Source organism: Indicator indicator, chromosome 2, assembly GCF_027791375.1.
Source record: "Indicator indicator isolate 239-I01 chromosome 2, UM_Iind_1.1, whole genome shotgun sequence".
In the NCBI taxonomy this organism is placed as follows: Eukaryota; Metazoa; Chordata; class Aves; order Piciformes; family Indicatoridae; genus Indicator; species Indicator indicator.
This window is the reverse complement of record NC_072011.1, coordinates 54,302,442-54,322,500: the sequence shown is the minus strand read 5'-3', so window position 1 is coordinate 54,322,500 and position 20,059 is coordinate 54,302,442. Positions and strand designations below refer to the sequence as shown.

The following is a 20,059-nucleotide window of genomic DNA, read 5'->3' as shown; positions in this document are numbered from 1 at the left end:
ATTTTCTGGTACTAATGAAATTGTGATGGAAGAATCACTTTCCTGCTGTAGTTCAGTATGCTATACTTATATACCTGACTGTGTATAAACCCAGGATGGCAGTATGAATATCTGTAGAAATGTTCATTTTCATGACAGCAAAGCCTTTCTTTCACTTTTCCCAGTCTGTGCTCTTCTTTCCACCAGTACAACATATGAAAATAGTAAGGTGTTTTTGTGTAACTGAAGTCAGATTCATGGATTGGCATGTAATGGTGAATTTTACTGGTTATATGGTATAAGAAAATATTCTTACATCAATTTGTACTTCTTTTTTATAGGTTTCCAGAACAGATTTAGTCATCTTCATGGAATGCCAGCAAGAAACATAAAAAAGGCTTCAGGAAACCAGAATGCCTTGGTAGGTGCTTTTATTATTGTAAGCTAATGTGCACTGCTCTTAGAGGCTTTTCTTAAAGCATATTCTTTCTTATGCTTGTTTCATTATGTTGTAGACAGGTAATGAAATGGTAAGACTACAGTGCCACTAATATTGTTTGGTTTTTTTAAAGTAGCTAGACTCTTCCAACTGCAATTCTGTTGTAATGGAATGTCTATGTGTACTTGAATGGCAGAAACAGTCTTGGTACTGTTTTTCAGTACTTACGTGAAACAAGTGAAGGAAAAAGTTGGAGAGGAGCTTATGTAACATTTTCAGTATGTATCTTACCTCTTTATGAAAACATGTTTCTCTCCTCTTGCAATGAAAATCAAACCAAAGTAATATTTTTTTTCTGATAATTAAAAGCATTCTAGAGTGGACTGTGGCACAATTCTGATTTGTTTGTTTCATTATTTTCTTTTTCTCCCAAAAGTTGGTTTGGAAAAATCTTCCTTATTCTCCTTTGTTCAGTTGACTTCTGCATGGTCAGGGAAAGGGTATATACAAAAAACTTACGGCAAGTTGGTGATGAACCTGTCACAAACTTTAGGAATTCTTTTGGACTTTGTTCTAGGCTGTGACTGTGAGAGAGACATGCTTGTGGGTTTTTAGTGCTTTCAGCTCTAGGAGTAATGCTTATAAATTAAGAAAAAGAAAGAAAAGGGCAACTGTCCTTGCATTTTTGTACAATCTACTTGTTGGATTTTCCCATTTTTTTTTTCTAAAATTATATTCTAATGAATTTTTAAGCATTTGTTCTTTGTAGGAGGGCTGAGAAGAGGGACTTGACTTTTTAAAGAAAATGTTAAAATGTATTTTTCTGTAGTGCAGTCACCTTTCTTACCAGAATAGTGTTTGGAAGAGGGGTAGAATGTGGAAGATTTTATCAGTGTGTAATAAACTTATCCCAGCACAATAAATATTGCAACATTGATGCTCTTTATTATTCAAGAACAGTAAACATTTTCAAACTTTAATTTGCCTGAACAAAATAAAGTGCTTGTAAATACATGTAAGAGCTATTGTATGTAGAGAGAATAGAAAGAAACTGTTAGAAATTTAACTCACTCTGAAGAGGAGAGGTTTTTATAATTGAAGTCCTTGTTCAATAACTGCCATTTGGAGCCAAATAGGATGCTTTAAAACCTTGGCCTGTGCTCTCTGCTGTTAGTGGTCATGAATTAGATGAATGCTATCTAGTTCTTGGTTTCCTATCTACCTATTTTTATTTTTGGTTCAGTGCTTGCTTGAGCATATCTGGGATTTGTAGCCCATTTTCTAGGCTTATTGCAATTTCACTCTGGTATTTTATAGGAGCTATTATAACTGATAGGTTAGCTTCATGGTGTTGATGATACATGGCTTAACTACCCTAAAAACTGTCTTTTCCTCTAAATTGTAAAAAGGTGATTAAATTTCAGTTGATGAAGATATACTGCGAATGTGTGCATGTATAATGAAAAAATCCTAATGTTTATTTTCTGCTATACTTTTTGGATTGTCCTCAGGAACCCATTTTGTATTCCAATCATGGTGCATTATATATGAAGATGGTATCCTAGTTCTCTTTATAAAGAGTATCCTAGTTCTCTCTACAAAAATACAAGCTGATCTACTAAAGACTGATAATTCAGTTGCCTCCAGTTATTAACTATATCATTTACATAGTATTCTGAAACCAGGTTGATGTGTGAATGTATTTTCTAAGCAACTGTTTAGGCAGGAGTGTGTGTATACAATAGATATGCAGCTGACTCTTCAGATGCAGTTTTCTGACCATCTTAATGACTATTTATGTTTGTGGTCCCATCTGCTGTATGTGTCTTTGTAAACGTAGCTGTATAAGCCAGAGCTCATGTGCTTCCTTTTGTCCATGATTGCTTCTGAAAGAGAATCTTTTTAGATACTTCAATCCAATGGCCAAAAAGAAAGCCATTTAATACCTGTGACATCTGATAACACAGAACAAGAAGTAATTACTGCTATTAGATAGTAACAGTGAAGAAGAGCAAGAATGCTTTTAGAAAGATTAATATCCTGAGGAAAGAACACTGCAGACTCAACTCATTGAACAGGGTTGTGGTGTGACTTAATTCTTTTTTAACAGCAAGGAGTCTGATGTCTGTATCACTGCTTTGACACAGGCTTTGTATCCCTTTAAAGTGAAAAATGAAGTTTCCTACTGAGGTGCGCTACCTGAGAGAGACACATTATAATCATTCTAAGGATGTATAGTTTGTATCTAAGGAATGTAAGTGAATAGTTACATTAAGAGTTGAATCTTTATTTTTTTGAAATTTTAGTTGAATGTTCACAGTTAAAACAGCTAGCAAATCCTTGAAGAGATCACTGGTTTAGGCATCCTCTGAGAGAAAGTGTTTGATGCCCAGATGTTTGGGTGTTTTCTTATTAGAGAATCATCAGGCTAAGAGTGTAGTTATTATTTGCTTATGTCATTTTCACACCACAGTTTTCAGAAGCTGTGGGAGCTCAGAATGAGAGGAAGAATGTCCTCTTTATGGGCCAGTTGGTGAACTTAAAAATATTTTTTTTTCCAAGACTCAGAATTTGTTCAGGTGCTCTTCCTGCATTTCATTGAGTTGTTAATTTGAACAAACTCCTGTGTTTTTCTGTCATCACTGCCTTTGAGTTAATGCACTTTTTTAATTATCATATTGCACTGAGCAAGCAAGAGACAAATAAAACCTAACATACAAATACTATGAAAATCACCTAATCCAATGTGCAGGTTGAATTACTTGTCATACAGAAGATGATAACTGAAGAACCTGAGCAATAAAATTAAAATAAAAAGAATTAATTCCTCACAACTGGCTTATGTCCTTTGGATTGTCTAATTTACTTAAGGTAGGGAAGGTTTTATGGAATTTGCAATTAAATGCTTTGTCAGACATTTATTCTGGCATACTGTTGTTATGCTGACGTTTCATGTCTTTTTTTTTTTTTTGTGTGGCAGCATGATTTGTAACAGAGCTTCATTTGAAAAGAAATAGAAAAAATGTGACATATCTGTGTCAAGTTGCAAGTAGCAGCTTTATAGTCAGAAACATGACACATCCTTTCATACCATACCAGTAGTTAATGTACACTTTAGAAGGCATGTTGCATTCCTTCATGATAGGCAAAAGTTCTACCAACTTAGAAGTAAAGTTGTATGAATCAAATGATAATTTCTTGGAAGGAACGTTTTTTTTTGGTCCTGTCTTTTTTTTTTTTTTAAATCTATATATGTTTATAGATATATAATTTATCTAGTAATATATTTCTGTCCTTTCCAACAAATTGCATAACAAAACTTTGGTATTTAGTGGAATAAAATTGGAAATCTGATATTTTAGGTGCTTTGGAAATGTGAAGGTTCATTTTTATGATGTAGACTACTGAAGGAACCCCTTACCTCAATGACTAAGGCCACCAAGCTTTTCTCAGGTTCCTAAGGGGATCAAAAAAGCCCTAGTTAAAGAAAATAAGTTACTAATTTGAGTTAGTGACAACAGAACATGACTTTTTAATTTCTTTTAAAATGTTTTACACAACTTAGTACTCAGTGACTGGAAAGATCTCACTTTTGTTCACAACTCTTTCATACAAATAAGTGGTGGTTTTAAAAGTGACTCTGACAACTTTTTCCATCTATCACATTTACATCGTGGGTTTTGATTTCATCTCCTTTTAATTCTTAGTTAACTCCATACTTTAGTTTTACTTCATAGAGGAAAAAACTTTGTCAAGGAGTGAGTGGTTCTCTACACTGGAGCTTCCTGCAGATACAGTTTGTTCAGGTTGTTATCAGAGGAGGTGCTTCTCTGATGTCAGTTTAGGCCACCACACCTTTGATTCTTCCAGTCATTACTGGCAAAGGTACTACAGTTTACCCAAGGAAGAAGTCAGATTCAGTCATTCTAGACTTCAGAACTTAGTTATATTGAAATATCTTTATTTTATGAGGAAAGAATGGGGGGGGAGGAACCACACTTCTGTCAGATTTCAAAACCCCATTATAAACAAGTTTTAAAAAATGGGATGTAAATATTGGAGGTGGTACTGAATTATCTGTGATGTTCTTGGCTTCATATGTCTAATATTGAGGGGTGAGGCACTGCTTACTGTTTGTAACAGTAAGCTTAATTGGTTTCACCTGATGGAAGGGTAAAAGCTTCTTAGTGACTTTAGAGGTAGCTGAGCATACTTATTCATCAAAAGCATCATGATTGTACCTGTACCATGTTTTCTAGTGGGTCAGCGAAGCACTAGAATTAGTAGACAGTTTGTCACTACAGTTGTGGTTGTTACATACTCTTTCTACATATCCCTTATGAGATCTCAATGGTATAATGAAGTTTGCCTTGCAACCTATGTTTGATTTAACCAGCAATGATTTTCCTATCCCTTGTAATTATCTAATGAAAGTCTTCATTCGTCTTGGTTTCCTCAGACCAGTAAACAGGTACAAATATTACCACAGCATGTCTGTCTCATTTGAAGCTGCAGTTCATTAGCAAAAAGGAGTTACAGGTAATTCAAATACCAAATGTTTAGAATTCAACAAATCTAATGTTGGTCACTGTTGTTGTTAGTTCATTTATCCAAGTGTAAAACTCCTCTGCAATAACAAAGAGCTAGCGAAATCCTGAGCTTTAAAGACACTAACTGATGAAGGTGAGCGTGTGATTGTTTTATTCTTCTTTTTCTTCTGTTGCTGATCTTGTAAATTAGAGTGGATAGTCTTGAACTGTATCCTTCATTCTTATGAAATACATGCCTATCCAGGAAAAAACAAGTAATCCAAATACATCAGGCAATTAATAGCATGTAGAGGGAGGTAATGATTTTACTTTATCAACAAAATTGAGGTATCTACCAGATGTAACTATGGCAATGCACTCTGTATCACATAGCTTTCAGTGGTTTTTCTTGGTATATTTTACCTGCCATGATGATCACAGCATACCTTTAAAATACCAAAGATTAACTTCTGTCTGGCTAAAGTGAATGTGGTGACTTACTCTCTTTTCTTGGACTCTCACTTCAAGTATAGTGTCAAAACCGGCATCCCATTTCAGCAAAATGGTTGCCCTCCAGCATTAGTCTTAGAAATGCCAAATATGCTGCTTATTATTTAAATGCATTTTGTGGTTTATTCATGGTGACAAGTGCTATGAACTGTTAGTCTGAGCAGTGTTCCTTGTAATTCACCTTACCTCAGCTGTTCAATGATAGTCACCTACAATTTCACTTAAGATTACTTTTAAATTGGGGCAAATACCATAATGATATCACTTCTATTCTTCAGTTACTGTCTGTCTTGGAAGCACTCCTTACAGATAATGATTTTTTGAAACCTCTTGACTTCAAAATATGAGTCAGCATAATTATTGCTCTTGTTTTCTGCTGCTTATGACAAAGAAAAGCACCTTTCTGGTGCCTGACTGCACGAAATGTTTCTTCTGCAGGTATTTGGAATTTGCTTATTTTGACTCCCTATGTCCATATTGGTTCTTTGATATTTTATATTTTAGTACAATTCTAATGGAAAGAAGAAATTTGGATTCGTATCTTTCCTGCAATAATTTCACTTGGTTTTGTTTTTAGAGACTTCTGAATGCCTCAATAGCAGCATTTTGAAGAATTAATGGTAAAATAACAGGGGCTTGTATCAAACTAGGAGTCATGTTTCATTGTATTGAGCTTGATGGAGGAGTTGATCAATCATTTAAAGCTGAGAATAGACAGAAAATCATATGTGTGATAGGCAAGGAACACATGCACAAATACTATGCCATAGTTGATGAGCAACATCTCATTTATGCTTTACCAACATCATAAACGTCAAGTAAATCATGACAGTGATTTCATGTAGCACATTGTTTAGCACTGGTTAACTGAAAGCAAGTACAATATTAGGTAATACTCTGAAAGTGCTTTAAATCTCTTCCTAATTCAAATCATAACAACTCATTCACATGAGTTGATTCTTCACTCCATAGGAAACTTTATCTTTTTGCCTAGAATAAGGGGTGTGGGAGAGCAAGGGCTACCGACAGGTGGAACTACTTGAAAACAGTCCTTCTGTTTTTTCATCATTCATATGGTGTCCATCCACAGGGAAAACAATGGCACTTTAGATATCTAAGAGTCATAAAATTGTTTCAGTTGGAAAAGATCTTCAAGATCAAGTCCAACTATTATCTAACTCTACAGGAGACATGCTCTGCCTATCTCTAAACATCTATCTTAAGCCTAATTATAGTGATCTTCTAGATTTGTTCCAAGATACACAATTTTTACTCAGATGCACCTGTTTGCTAGCTGTATTCTAGCTCTACTTTATGGACTACATATTAAAAACCAAAATCTTCTCTGGGAAGTGATCAACATAACTTAGCAGCTAATCTCTAAAATTGTTACTATGAGGCAAAGACAAGATGTGAAAAGGCTTTAATATAGTTTGATTTATAACAAAAGCAAAAATACAAAATCAAGTGATAATGTTGGTGTTTTCTTTTCTATATACAGTCCAAGCTTTTATGGCTTGTACCCAAACTGAGGCAGCTGTAAATCAAACCATGTCCTGTCCAGCAATTTGTCATGGAGGTGCATAAATCAAATAACTTCAAAATACAGCACCAAAAATAAAGTATTAAATGTACATGATGTGTTGTATTGAAATTGAATCATCCAAGAAAATTATTCTACTTTTGTAATGTGAAATACAGTATGAGAATGAAGAGTCTTTGATTATTGTGGCTTTAGTTTGTCAGATATAAAGACAATGTTCAATAATCTCATGAGAATAATCATAAAGTAGAGTAAACCACAGTGTTTGTAGCCTAATTTACCTGTAACACAGGTGGAAAATTACAGGTTTGCTACCATTTTGTTTCTTGAAACAGGAAAATCAAATGTGCATGTTGAGAGTGTAGTTCTGAGGATGGGCTGAGCCGCTATGCATCATATTGGAGAAGTTGTGGCAGTCTGGTGAAGTTCACATTAACTGGAAAAGGGAGAAAATAACACCCATTTTAAAATGGGGAAAAAAGGAAGACCTGGGATGCTATAGGCCAATCAGTCTCATCTCGCCAATCAGTCTCATCTCTGTGCCTGGCAAGATCATGGAGCAGGTCTTCCTGAAAACTATATTAAGGTACATGAATAATGAGGGGATAGCTGATGACAGCCAAAATGGCTTCACTAAGGGCAAATAGTGCTTGACAAATTTGGTGACCATCTGACAGGGTTACAGCATTGGTGGATAAAAGAAGAGTAACTAATGTCATCTACCTGGACTTGTGCAAAGCAGTTGACACCGTTCCACGTGCCATCTTCATCTCTAAATTGGAGAGACATTGATCTGATGGATGGACCACTCAGTAGATAAGGAATTACCTGGTTGGTTACACTTAGAGTTATGGTCCATAGATTAATGTCCAAGTGGAGACCAGTGATGAGTGACGTTCATCAGGGGTCAGTATTGAGACTAGCACTGTTTAACAATTAACTCATTCACCCCTGTCCGCCTCAGCAGCCCAGAGGACGGTGGCTTAGATGTGAGAATTGATGAGAAGCTCAACAGGACCTAGTTATGTGTGCGTGCAGCCCAGAAAGCCACCCATATCCTGGGCTACGTCAAAAGAAGTAATGAGCAGCTTGAGGGATGTGATTTCCTCTACTCTGCTCTTGTGAGACCTCACCTGGAGTACTGTGCTCAGCTCTGGGGCCTCGATGTAAGAAGGACATGGACCTATGGAAGCAAGTCCAGAGGAGGCCCACAAAGATGATCAGAGGACTGGAAAATCTCTCTTATGAAGACAGGCTGAGAGAGTTTTGGTTGTTTGGCCTGGAGAAGCAAAGGCTCCAGGGAGACCTTTATAGCAGCCTTCCAGTACCCAAAGGAGGCCTCTCTGAAGAGAGACTCTTTACATGGGCATGTAGCGATAGAACAGAAGCAAGAAGGAAGAAGCTCTTTACTGTGAGAATGGTGAGGCACTGGAACAGGCTGCTTAGAGAGGTCTCAAGCACAAGCCTCATAAGGAGAGGTTGAGGGTGCTGGAGTTGTTTAGCCTGGAGAAGAGGAGGGGAGACCTTGTTGCTCTCTACAACTACCTGAAAGGAGGTTGTAGACAGGTGGGGATTGGTCTCTTCTCCCAGGCAACCAGTGGCAGAACAAGAGGACACAGTCTCAAGCTGCACATGGGGAAGTTTAGGCTTGATGCAAGGAAAAAGTTCTTCACAGAGAGAAATTTGCCAGTGGAATTAGCTGCCCAGGGAGGTGGTGGAATCACCATCCCAGGAGGTGTTAAAAAAAAAGATTGGATGTGGCACTTGGAGCCATGGTTTAGTTGTCAGGTGGTGTTAGGTAATAGGTTGGACTTGATGATCTCTGAGGTCTTTTCCAATCTGGTTGATTCTGTGAGAGGCTGTGGATGTCTCATCCCTTCAAGTGTTTGAAAGCCAGCCTGGATGGGGCTTTAAGCAGGAGCATTGGAACTAGACAATCTTTAAGGTGTCTTCCAGCTCAAACTGGTCTATGATTTGTCTGGTTTCCAAACTCTATGTTGTATGTATAGAATCCCAGTCTGAAGGTATAGGAGAAGACCTTTCTTCCTCCTTTCTCCAGGCTAAGGAGAATCAGGTTAGAGATCATTTAGGCAAGCTGGCATGGCTGGTACACTGTAAGGCTGTGTACCAACTGTAAGAACATTACCTGTTAGAATTTACCATAAAGGAAGCTCCCCCATGGAGTAAAATACAGCACTTAAGTGAAAGACAGGAAATCAGTACATAAAAACAAAGTGGGGTTTTTGCATAAATAAAAGCTAATATTTCAGTGTGAAGCTGGGCGTAAATATTTTTAAGTATGTTGTTCTCCCTTGTTCAGGAGAACAGAGTAAGTTAATATATGTCAGCTTATTGAGAGTAAATTGTGACAAAAGTCAGATATAGTATTTAAAAACTCTGAAGGATTTATTGAAGTTTTCTTTCTACATGAACTGATATATTTATAAAATTAATTCCCCTATATGGGTGATGTATATGCTTTTATTTTTTTAGGGGTTTAATGTGGGGGTTTTGTTCTGTTTCTGGAAAACAATTTACTTAGGCTGTTTTACTGAATCTTATATTAAATATTACTAGAATGTGGAAAATGTTTTTAAAATATTTGGAGGTTGATGGATTAGTACTCTTGAAAGGGAAACAAAACACTAAATATTTCTAATCCTGCATTATTTACCGCATGGGTGGTTAAATGCTACTTTAAGCCCCATAAAATTAAAAGGGAGAAATCTGCCAACTGTAGCAGGAATTGGATTTAGGAAGAGTGGTACAGAGCCAAAATATTGCTACAGAATTAAATGTCAAAAATCTTCTTTAATAGTAGATATATAGTTCACAGTGCCTGGTTATGATTAATACATTTAATCTAAATCACTGAAAGTTGCTCTCTCCTTTTCCATAAAATACAATGGGACACAAATCAGTTTTACTGTAGGTGGATAACAATTGGAAAATAATGCATCTTCCCGCCCAATAAATTGTCAGTTATACCTTTTAACTAAAATCGATTCATCTTTCCAAAATTTATTACAATTTCTAATAATAAATCTTTTCAAATGTTTATTCATTTGCTTTTTGATACATTTGTGCCACTTTTGCTATGGTCTAATGTTTTTTCTTTTGATTCATTGTAAATTAGAAAATCTATTTTGAGTCAATTTTCTAGTTAAGAAGTTAAAATCTATAACCTAGCTGTTTTTTCATAGTCTCCTTTGCACATTTTAATACCCTTGAACTTAGATACAATCCAGTAAATTCTGATCAGAAGGTGATTAAAAGACTTTTCACTGCAACTTCTTGACTGAGGGCCAGATTCATAAAACAATACTTAGAAGATTGTTGACTGGTTTTCTCCTGCACATCTCCTTGATTCAAAGGGAAAGATTAAAACAGTTACAGGAAATGAACAGATACATAGGTTTTGGCCAAAGAGTCTTTGTAGGAACAATCAGAATTTCCCTTTTGAATTAGAATCCAGCTGGGAATAAGTCTGCTTCTGTTGTCCATTTATAGCAGCAAGACAATGATAGTACTGAGACCACTAAAGCATACAGTGTGTTTGTCATTATTTGTTGTGCCTGTAATTATCCAGTGTTAACCTCTTCAAGTGTGGTGATCTGCCACCTCACAGTCTGAGAAATACCACTTTTTAAAAGAAGAAAGTATTTTAGAAGAAAATTCTATTAACTTTCTCTAATGATTGATCTTCTAATCTGTGTTGTGACATTGTATTCACTGTTCAGCAGTTTCCTTCTCTGTATATAATAAAAGGTGTCAGAGAGGGATTGTCTTAATTTTTTTAGAATCCCCCAATAAGCGTATTTCCTCTTCTGATCCAGTTAAACAACATGATCTTTTAGTCAGTTTTCTGACAAGAATTATGCATGAGAACTTCAATCTACTATGTAGCCAAATTTCTTAATGCGTCAATCTGGGTTTTTTTTATGGTATAAACATCATCAGTATCTGAATAGAGGGAAAGGGCTGGAATATGTTTCAAACATAACTACAGTATCACTTACTGGCAAATTTGTGTAGCTGAAAGCATCTTGGATTTTCAAGTGATTGATTTCAGAGTTAAAAAAATCATTTGTGTGGATGGATTGGAATTCATTAATTTTACTAATTACACTGAAGAAAACATCTGTTTTCTTAGGCACAGATCAGGCTTTAATTACAGGTCTTACCTTCTCATCTAAAAATAGTGTCAATATGTTCATGACTCTCAAAGTTAATTTCCTATCTTTATATGGAAGTATGATTCTGTTACACATTTGTTAAGCCTTCCTCTAATTGTGTACAAGTAGAAATCTAATGCTCAAAGTACTTATTAAAGGATACCTATCTCATAATGCACTTACTGAGAAAATGAAGTCTTCAAGAGTAAGTTTATAGTGTTAAAATCAGTACTACCCAGTACAACAGACCTTATGGCAACCTTCTAGTACCTGAAGGGTGCCCTGCAGAAAAGCTGGGAAGGGATTTTTCACAAGGGCTTGTAGTGGGATGAGAAGGAATGGATTGAAGCTTGGTGGGGGGGGGGAGTGTGAAATTTAGACTGGATATTAGGAAAAAAATCTTTACGGTGAGGGTGGTGAGACACTGGAACAGGTTGCCCAGAGAGGTCATAGATGCCCCTTCCCTGGAGGTGTTCAAGGCCAGGTTGGATGAGGCCTTGAGCAACCCAGTCTAGTGGAAGGTGTTCCTGCCCATGGCAGGGGGTTGAAACTAGGTGATCTTTAAGGTCTCTTCAACCTAAACAATTCTATGAATTGTAATAGTGTGCATTACAAAAATAGCCAAACGCTTGCAACAAAGCTGTTTCCAGCAATTGTATAAATCTGTTTAGAGTCTCCAGAGGACTTATGTCCTGGAGTGTGAGGATGGTAAGAGTGAGCTATCATAGAATTAGAGGAGGAACTGAACAGAGGTATTGTACATGTTCATTTTGTCCTCTAGCAAATTCTTATAAATACGTTGTTTGGTTTAATTCCTTTAAATACCTGTCTGCCATGGGGCAGTGGAGGTCATCTACCTAGTACTACTAACGGGCAAGATCTAGGCAGAAAGAAATTAGTTTTGTTAGTAGCATTTTCAACCAGCAGCCTCAGGATGCGTGAACTGTAGAAAGAGTAACTATGTTAGCCATATTCTTGTTCTTTAAAAGTGAAATAGATGAAAGAAGTTAGCAGTGCATCAGTAAGCATAGTTAGTATATGAATATTTAATGGAGTAGACTAATACAAGGCTGTAAATGAACTGTGAGAAGTAGCAATTGTCACATTATAAAAATTTGATCATTTAAACTTTGGTAAAACTCACTCTAACTTCAAAACTTTTTTTTTTTTTTTAGTATTTTGTTATGCCATCCTTTCTGAAACTTGGTCAGATTTTAGTTAGGGTTTGCTCAGGGGTTTTTTTGTTTTGTTTTTGTGTTTTGGGTTTTTTTGTAGAGAGATGTTTGTGCATTTATTTGGGAGGGTATTGGTACTGCAGGTGGTATGGTTGGAGCTGCTGAGCAGTCTTAGAGTACAGCAGACCTGAAATCCCCCATGAACATTGGAAAGCTTCAATATGATGACCTGCTTTTATCTGTAGTGATGCTTTTAAAATGACCTGGGACTTTGGAGAAGTAGGTCCTTAACAATTTAGTGTTCTTCTAATGCTACCTTAATAGATATGAAACTCTTATATTGTGTTAGATTACATCCATTATATCTGTAGTCTGCTAGTTTACCATGTAGTGACACTGAGAGTAGAAAATACTTTTATTTCGAAGAGGGCTTTCACTAAAACGTTAGCAAAATTATCCAAGATTATTGCAGACTGTAAGTGTACTATTTGTTACTGGTTCTTTGAGACTAAACTGTGACCTTTCAGTTAATGTTTTTGTGGTTGTTTATACTCAAAAATTCTGGATTTATTTTGGATGTGTTTCTTTTCAAGTTCTTCCATTAGTACAGCAAAGAAACTTCATCTCAGAACAATTGAAATGGGAACATTGCACTGTGAAGAATGTGTTTGAATAAGTTCTCAGTACCTGTTGTGGCCAACTCTTTTGACAGGATGCTAAATGTTATGATACTGTTCAATTTTCAGTTATGCCTTTGTTGCTGTGAAGATCAGCTCTAGAAGTATTATGCCTGAGATGAATTTTTGCCTCCTGTGTATAGGTAGAAATGTTTAGGGAACAGGTGGATGTTTAGACACTTTGCTTTGGAAGGTAAATGTATCCTTGAGGTATTGTCCACTGTACTGTCTGTGGCTTTCAAAGTGTGTTACCAAGCCTAGCTATTTGTTATGCCTTCAGAAGAAAATAAACAGGCTGTCTCATCTACCTTAACCTAAAGGGAGGCAAAATTGCTTGGAGATTTAGGTACATCTGGTGTTCTCTTTATTTCACTGTCCTGCTGGAGGAGCTGAAAGTGGCCAGCCGTGCTGTCAGCATACGCATAGGCCACAGAGATCTCAAATGGCCTTGACTTACGCAAAACAGATTATTCCAGTAAGGTGGCAGAGATGATCGGCTGCAGAGAGAGCTAATCAAAGCAGACACAAACCCAAGTGTACTGGTTATTAGAAACTCCACTGGCATCAGACTAAATGTAAACACCTAAAGCATTCGTATACTTATCAAAATTATCAAACCAGTGAAGTGCCCACAGCTGAGGAGAGGTGGGACTTTTTGACCTCATTTAACCTTTCTAGTATAACTAAGAGGATTTGCCTTGGCAGCCCCCTCTCCAAGGGGAGATCATTGAAACCATTAATGATCTATCCTTTGGCAAAGTGCCTGGCACAAATTCTCTGAGCAGACTTTTTGAAGCTTTGTGTGCTTTCTTTAACACACATCTTCTGACTCTGAACATTCTGAAGAAGCCGGTGGTTCTTGTCTAAGTTTGTTCAACATTTTCCTCAAGGTTTATGTGGCAGAATGCTTGTTATAGATAAGTCCTTTTTATCTGCCTGACCCACATCATTTAGTATCATCTAGATATTATGTGGCCTGACAGGAAAGTATTGCTCAGTGTTGTTTGAGCAGCAGCAGCACCTATACACTTAAGATCTTGTCTCTGAAGGCCAGCAAATCCCAGGGACTTTAAGCCTTCTCTGACGAAAGTGGTAATCCAAACTGAAATCCTCATTGATTCTCTCAGTGGCAATTGCACCTGGTCAAGGATCTCCTGAGAGTTTGGTGGAGTCTCACCTACTATGCAGCAATGGCTGATTTGAAAGCTGTCAAATAAATGATGTTTGGGTGGCTTTTTTTTTTTTTTTTTCCCCCCCAGGCATTACCATGAGTTTTTATTATATGCAGGGGGGTGGTAGGTTGTGGAATGTTGAGATGGGGGAGAACCTCTTTGAGATTGTCCAAGTGTTCTGCCATGTGCTTTCTTTTACTATGTTTAGCCTCTTCCAAGTGAAGCGAATTGAGCCAAGATCTATGAATTATCCCTGTACATTGCTTGTGATCTTTGTGTGCTAGCAGAAAGAATATGGTATTAAATATATGTGCATATTTACTGAGTGCAATGGACCCAGAATAAACATCTATCTGTTTTTAAGGCTGGCAGCTTTCCTGTTTCAAGGTGTGTTGTGGGCCAAAACACAACTTCAGGTCAGGAAATGTCAATCGTTTTATTTTATTGAAATATAACAAACTTTCAATTACTGATTCTGGCATTGTAAAATGAACCCAATCAAACACTTGGACAAGCCTGCCTCGCCTTCCTTTCAGTCACCCCTTCTTTCTGCTTCTTGGTCTCCCTTACTATCCCTTACACTCAGTCACTTCAGTGGGATGATGGCAGGCACAGGAGATGGGAGCCTGTGCATTGCATTGCCTTTGCTGCTACTTGTTTCTTAGCCAATTGCTCTGCATGGATTACTCTGCTTGCTGCCGTCCCTTTGGCTTGTATCTCCTCAGTCTTGATTCCAGCCTTTGCTCAAGTGGCTCATTTGCTTTAGCAGTTCTCCTGCTGTGCTGTCTGCTTTTCTGTCTTGCTTCTTGCCTGTGCCTGTTCGTGCATCTCTCCTGTCCCAGCACCAGCTCTTGCATCTCCTCTGCTTGGTGTTCAGTCTCCTCTGTCATCTCCCTCTGTACTTCTGTGAGCATCTCCTGGCTTTTACCTCTTACTCCTTTGCAGAGGCACCAGGGACTCCTCTGGTTCAATTTTGGTGCACAATAGGTCTGTTTTGTCCACCACACATCCAATTGGTACCAACTGTGACTGGCACAGAGTGGTCTCTGGCCTTCTCCAACACAAGTCAATCCTGCAGCCCCCACCTCCAGCTGCCAGAACTCTACCAGCTGTGCCCAGTGCAGGGTAGATAGCTGTGGTCTGGTTTTATGTAGAGGCTTGTAAATGCTTGCAGCAGCACAAAGACAAAACTGAGAGCTGGGGAAAGAGTCATGTTCAAAAGTAAAGTTTGTGGGGATTTTTTCCATTTGTCTGTTGCTGACGTTAGTTGCACATACTATTTACTTTAATAAAATGCTTTGGAGAAGGTAAAATTAGAACTGAAAAATGAGTACATAACTGATAGAAAACATTTTATGTGCTTGTCTGGCAGCTTGATGTGATGTATGTAGCTTACTAGTACTAATCATACTTCTGTGGTACCATTTTGCTTCATAACAAGAAGGTGGTAAATAAATTTTAAACAACAGTGATTAGCTTTTCAAAAATCTGTGGCTTCTCTTAAGTGTGGAGAACTCCATAGTTACAGTAAATATGCTCACTATGCTTCATGTGATTTGTATAATTTAAAATTTTCCAGCAGTGACTATATTGACACAATCTCATGATTTGTAAGGGAAAGAGATTAATCCAGGTTCATAGAGGCTAAATTTCATCCATTTCTTCCAGTAGGAGCCTAGTATTGTTTAGGTATCTCTGAGCAATTAAAGCTGGTAAAATGTAAGGTAGAGAGACTTGAGTGGAGTTTACACTCTATAAATATGAATTTACATATCTCTGGGTTTTCTGTCTAATAGCTAGTATACCGTTCCATTTGATAGAAATGCAAAAAGAAAACACATAGCAAAATCTAAAGGATATGTGTAGAGTATGGATTATGGAATCATGGAACTTTTAAAACTAATTTTAACTACTTTTGTTAATTTCCATTATTATGCTAATGGATCAACTTCTTAGTACTGTTCAAATGAATAGCAGTAAGCCCTAATGAAGTTCTTGATGAAATATATTTGCTTTTATACTATTGATTTGTGGTAGTTTTATGAATTTCCTGACAGGGATTCAAGTAGCATCTTGAAAAGAGGAGTGATACTGGAATGCTGTCACAAGAACCTTGAAATTGAATTACAGCTTTAATATTCAAACTAGGGAATGTATTGTTATTTGTACTATATGTAAAATGACTTTTATAGACGAAATTTAAAATCGGTGACGCAGAATAGGGTTTATAGTGCATGGGCTTTAAGAAGAGCAAGGGAAGACCTTTGATGTAGAGCATGTAGCAGAAAGATGCATATTTATTAAATAAAGGAATTTTAAAAAGAGGGTCTGGTAGAAAAAAAGGTTGTCTTGCTGATATGCTATTCAGATGATAGTCTGTATTGCCAAAACCAAATGCAAAGCATTTCTATGTGTTGCAGTATTTTATTAAAGAAGTATTATTTACAAATTAAAATATAGAAATCTTGTAAAACATTGAACAGCATTATTGAATCTCAGTGTTTGAGGCTTTCATTTCTCAGAGTCTGATGCTTTGTGCTGTGGTGTCAATATCACCCATGTTTCTAGCAAGGTGCTATGCTTTCATCCCATCCCTGGCACCCTGTCTGAATTGTGAGATGTGGCCAGTTAGGCCTCTCTCTACCTGGTTTAGGGGTATGAATTCTAGAAACCACATAAAACCTCTGCAATGTTCCTTAGGACTCAGTGAACATACACATTAGCTGTGGCATATATTTGGAGAGGCACTGCATAAAGTACCAGCTTGCTTGCAACAGCCTCCATCATGGTCTATTGCCTACCATAGAAGCCATTGCATGGAGGCACACATTACATGACCCCCCATGACATTCGTATATATGGTAAGAATAGGAGAAAACTGTCTTGCTCAGTTGTCTCATTTGAGCCAAAAGATAAACCAGAGCCCCTTTCTCTCTTGCATCAGTCCTTCATTGAACTGTGACTTAGTATTATTGCAAAGCAGGTTTGGAAGAGAAAACAGAGGAAAGCCACCAGCTGTAGTGTCATATTTGGTTTCCTGGACCCTCATTTCCCACAAATGCTTCATGGCATTTTCATGACGTTTTCTCTTCGGATCTTTTTTTCAGTATTCTTGATAATCATTATTTCCTTCCTTACTCGCGTTGTTTGTACTGGGTATGGTATTAACTTCAATAAATCCGTTTATCACAGTAAGATTAATGCTTACTTGCACATTGTCATTAAAGATTGCTAACAGCAGAGACTGAAAAGAAACAAACAGACCTTGCTTGGCAATGCATCAGTGCTGAGCTCAACACTGTAGCTGCTTATGACATTCAAAATCCACCTGGGCACATTCCTGTGTGACCTACTCTAGGTGATCCTGCTCTGGCAGGGGGGGTTGGACTAGATGATATTTTGAGGTCCCTTCCAACCCGTAATGTTCTGTGATTCTATTTTCTTCCTCTTTTTAAGATCCCAATGGCTGAAATCCAGTTTGAATGATATAGTACTAGCTCTTGTTTTACAATTCTCCTACTGTACTTAAAAGTTAAATAATAATCAGTGTTTTGCCATCACCATAACAAATGAACAGTTGGCCTTATTAGCACTAATTTGTATGATCAAAGTTGTAGCCCAGTTTCAAATTGCTATGAACTTGAATTCATTTGTAGAAACAGCAGAAACTTGGATTATATGCTAGGCTACAGCAAATAGGGCAAACACAAAGAAGAGCAGTAGCACTACGAAGGAAAAATTTAGTCTGTACAAGTGGTACATAATGGTGATGCTATCATTGTTTCTAAACTAAACAATTTTATTTTTAAACTTTAGAAATTTTAAGACTAATAAGTTAATTGCTGAAATAACCTCTACAGATGTTTTTTCTTTTTTAAGAATGGTTTATCTCCCATTATCAGAATTACCCTTCAATGAGAGAACACAAAATGAGACTTGTATATGGAATATATTATTTAACAGTTCTTTAACTTAAGATCTTTTTAAGACTGTCCCATCTTGCCTGCTCCTTCTCCTCCAATAATTACTTTTTCAGTAAATAGTTTAGATTCCTCCCTCATTCGTTTACAACAATTATTTGCTACCAAGCTTTCTTTTTTTAATTTGCTAACAGTGTAATTTGTGAACTTCAAAAGAGACTGGTTTTACCATAGTATATTTTTTTAATATAAAAAGCCCAATAACTTGTTGTGTATGGCATACTGTAGTCCGTGTTAAAATGTGAAATGAAGATAATTGATTTTAGATTTGTTTGGGGTTTTTTTTTTATTGAAAGCTTATTCAATATAATGCATATAAGAGACAAAGGGAAGGCAGCAAGAAGGTAGTTTTGAAGTAGCATGGGAAGAATGTGTGGGGGCAGTATTATATCAAAAGAAAGAAATGAGGAGTTCTTACTTACACTTGAGACTTTTAAAACTGCTTTTTCCTATTTTTCTTTTCCATTTTGGACATACATTTTACTGAAAACTGCCCAGGTCTCAATTTTATGACAGTAGTAAATAGGTGGAACAGATTGCACAACAGACAAACACAGAGTTTTATTTGTTTTTCCATACTGTCCTTTACTTGACTTCACTAAGTAAATTCAAGCCAGTTGTAATGCAGTTTGTTTCAACATGTTCCTGTTTTCAACTAGTTTATTTTTCAAAAATGTTTGTGTAACATGTATCTGAGCTTTGTATCTTGTCTTACTGTGTCAGAACTACACAAGCAAACCCCTGTGATGATTTCTGTGTGCTAAGTGCATAGATTTACTGCTGCAGTTTGAAGATTTTTAAATTAAAATATATCACTCATTCCAAATGTATCGATTTACACATCTCTTTGTCAATATTAAGTAGAGCAACTTTTCCAATAAGTTGAAAAAGATCTGGCAAGGCAGGTTACATTTAGTGGATTGGTTTAAGTTTATATTTCTGCGTGTTACTTTTGTATGTTCTTGCTCTTTTGCCCTTTATTCTCAATCACTATTACAGGTAATTGTAATGTCCCCTAACTGAGAAAAGATGCACCCAGTGGCACTGAATTCAGACAAAGTTATAGTCATTCACATGTGACACCTCCTAAGTTTTATTTCTGAGTTTTCATCTCCTAGTGAGTGCTTAAGTATTCTACATAAAGCTAGGAGGGTTTTTTTAACACCTAAAAAAATCTTGAAATGTTCTTAAGCTTTAATGGTAGTAGAATAAGAGCAAAGAATTCTCAAAATGACTGCTTTTCTATAGATTGTCTTGAATAAAATGTTCTATCCCCTCCTTTTTTTTGAGATGGCAATAAAATTACCTCTTTTGTCCACATCTTGTCATCAACCAGCTGCTTGTGCAATAGCAGTTTGCTTTTAGAATACATATACAAGAGTTACCAATGGAGATAATCTTACTGCTTCTCACATTTTTTCTGTTCTCTTGCACTTGAATGTTAAACTAGTTCATTTGTCCTAAGTAAGCAAATTAACAAGCGTGTAGTAGTTGATGCCGATTGCTGTACCATCATAATAACTTAAAATATCCATCTTATATTAAAGGAAACACAGTCTTCAGGCTGTCTGAAGAGCTGTGCCTGTGCTATAAGCCCACAAACTGTATGAGGAAAAACTGGTTGGGAACATGGCTCTGCAGTGCTCTAAGTCTTCTCTGTCTTGGAAAGCTGAAATAATGAACCTGCATTCACCCAGAAACAGGCTGAGAGTCCCAGCAGTGCTGGGTCTGAGTAGGTGCATGTCAAAATGCTACTGTCTAAAGGGGAGCTGGCTGTGGGGCTGTTGAGGAGTCCTAGTGCAAGGCATTCTGTGAATACAAGGCTATCCTCTGACTTACTATGTTAAACTTCATCCATACCTCTGTTTTTGCTCAGCCTG

At 36.9% G+C, this 20,059-nt stretch overlaps 1 protein-coding gene across 1 annotated transcript in view; it reads left to right on the top strand.

Annotated features, from left to right (window-relative positions):
* The window catches only part of GPATCH2 (G-patch domain containing 2), a 123,007-nt gene that overhangs the window by 22,666 nt on the left and 80,282 nt on the right, over positions 1–20,059 (top strand). The window contains exon 5 of the mRNA XM_054399189.1: positions 321–400. Coding sequence (XP_054255164.1) covers positions 321–400 — 80 coding nt within the window. The remainder of the gene's footprint in view (positions 1–320; positions 401–20,059) is intronic.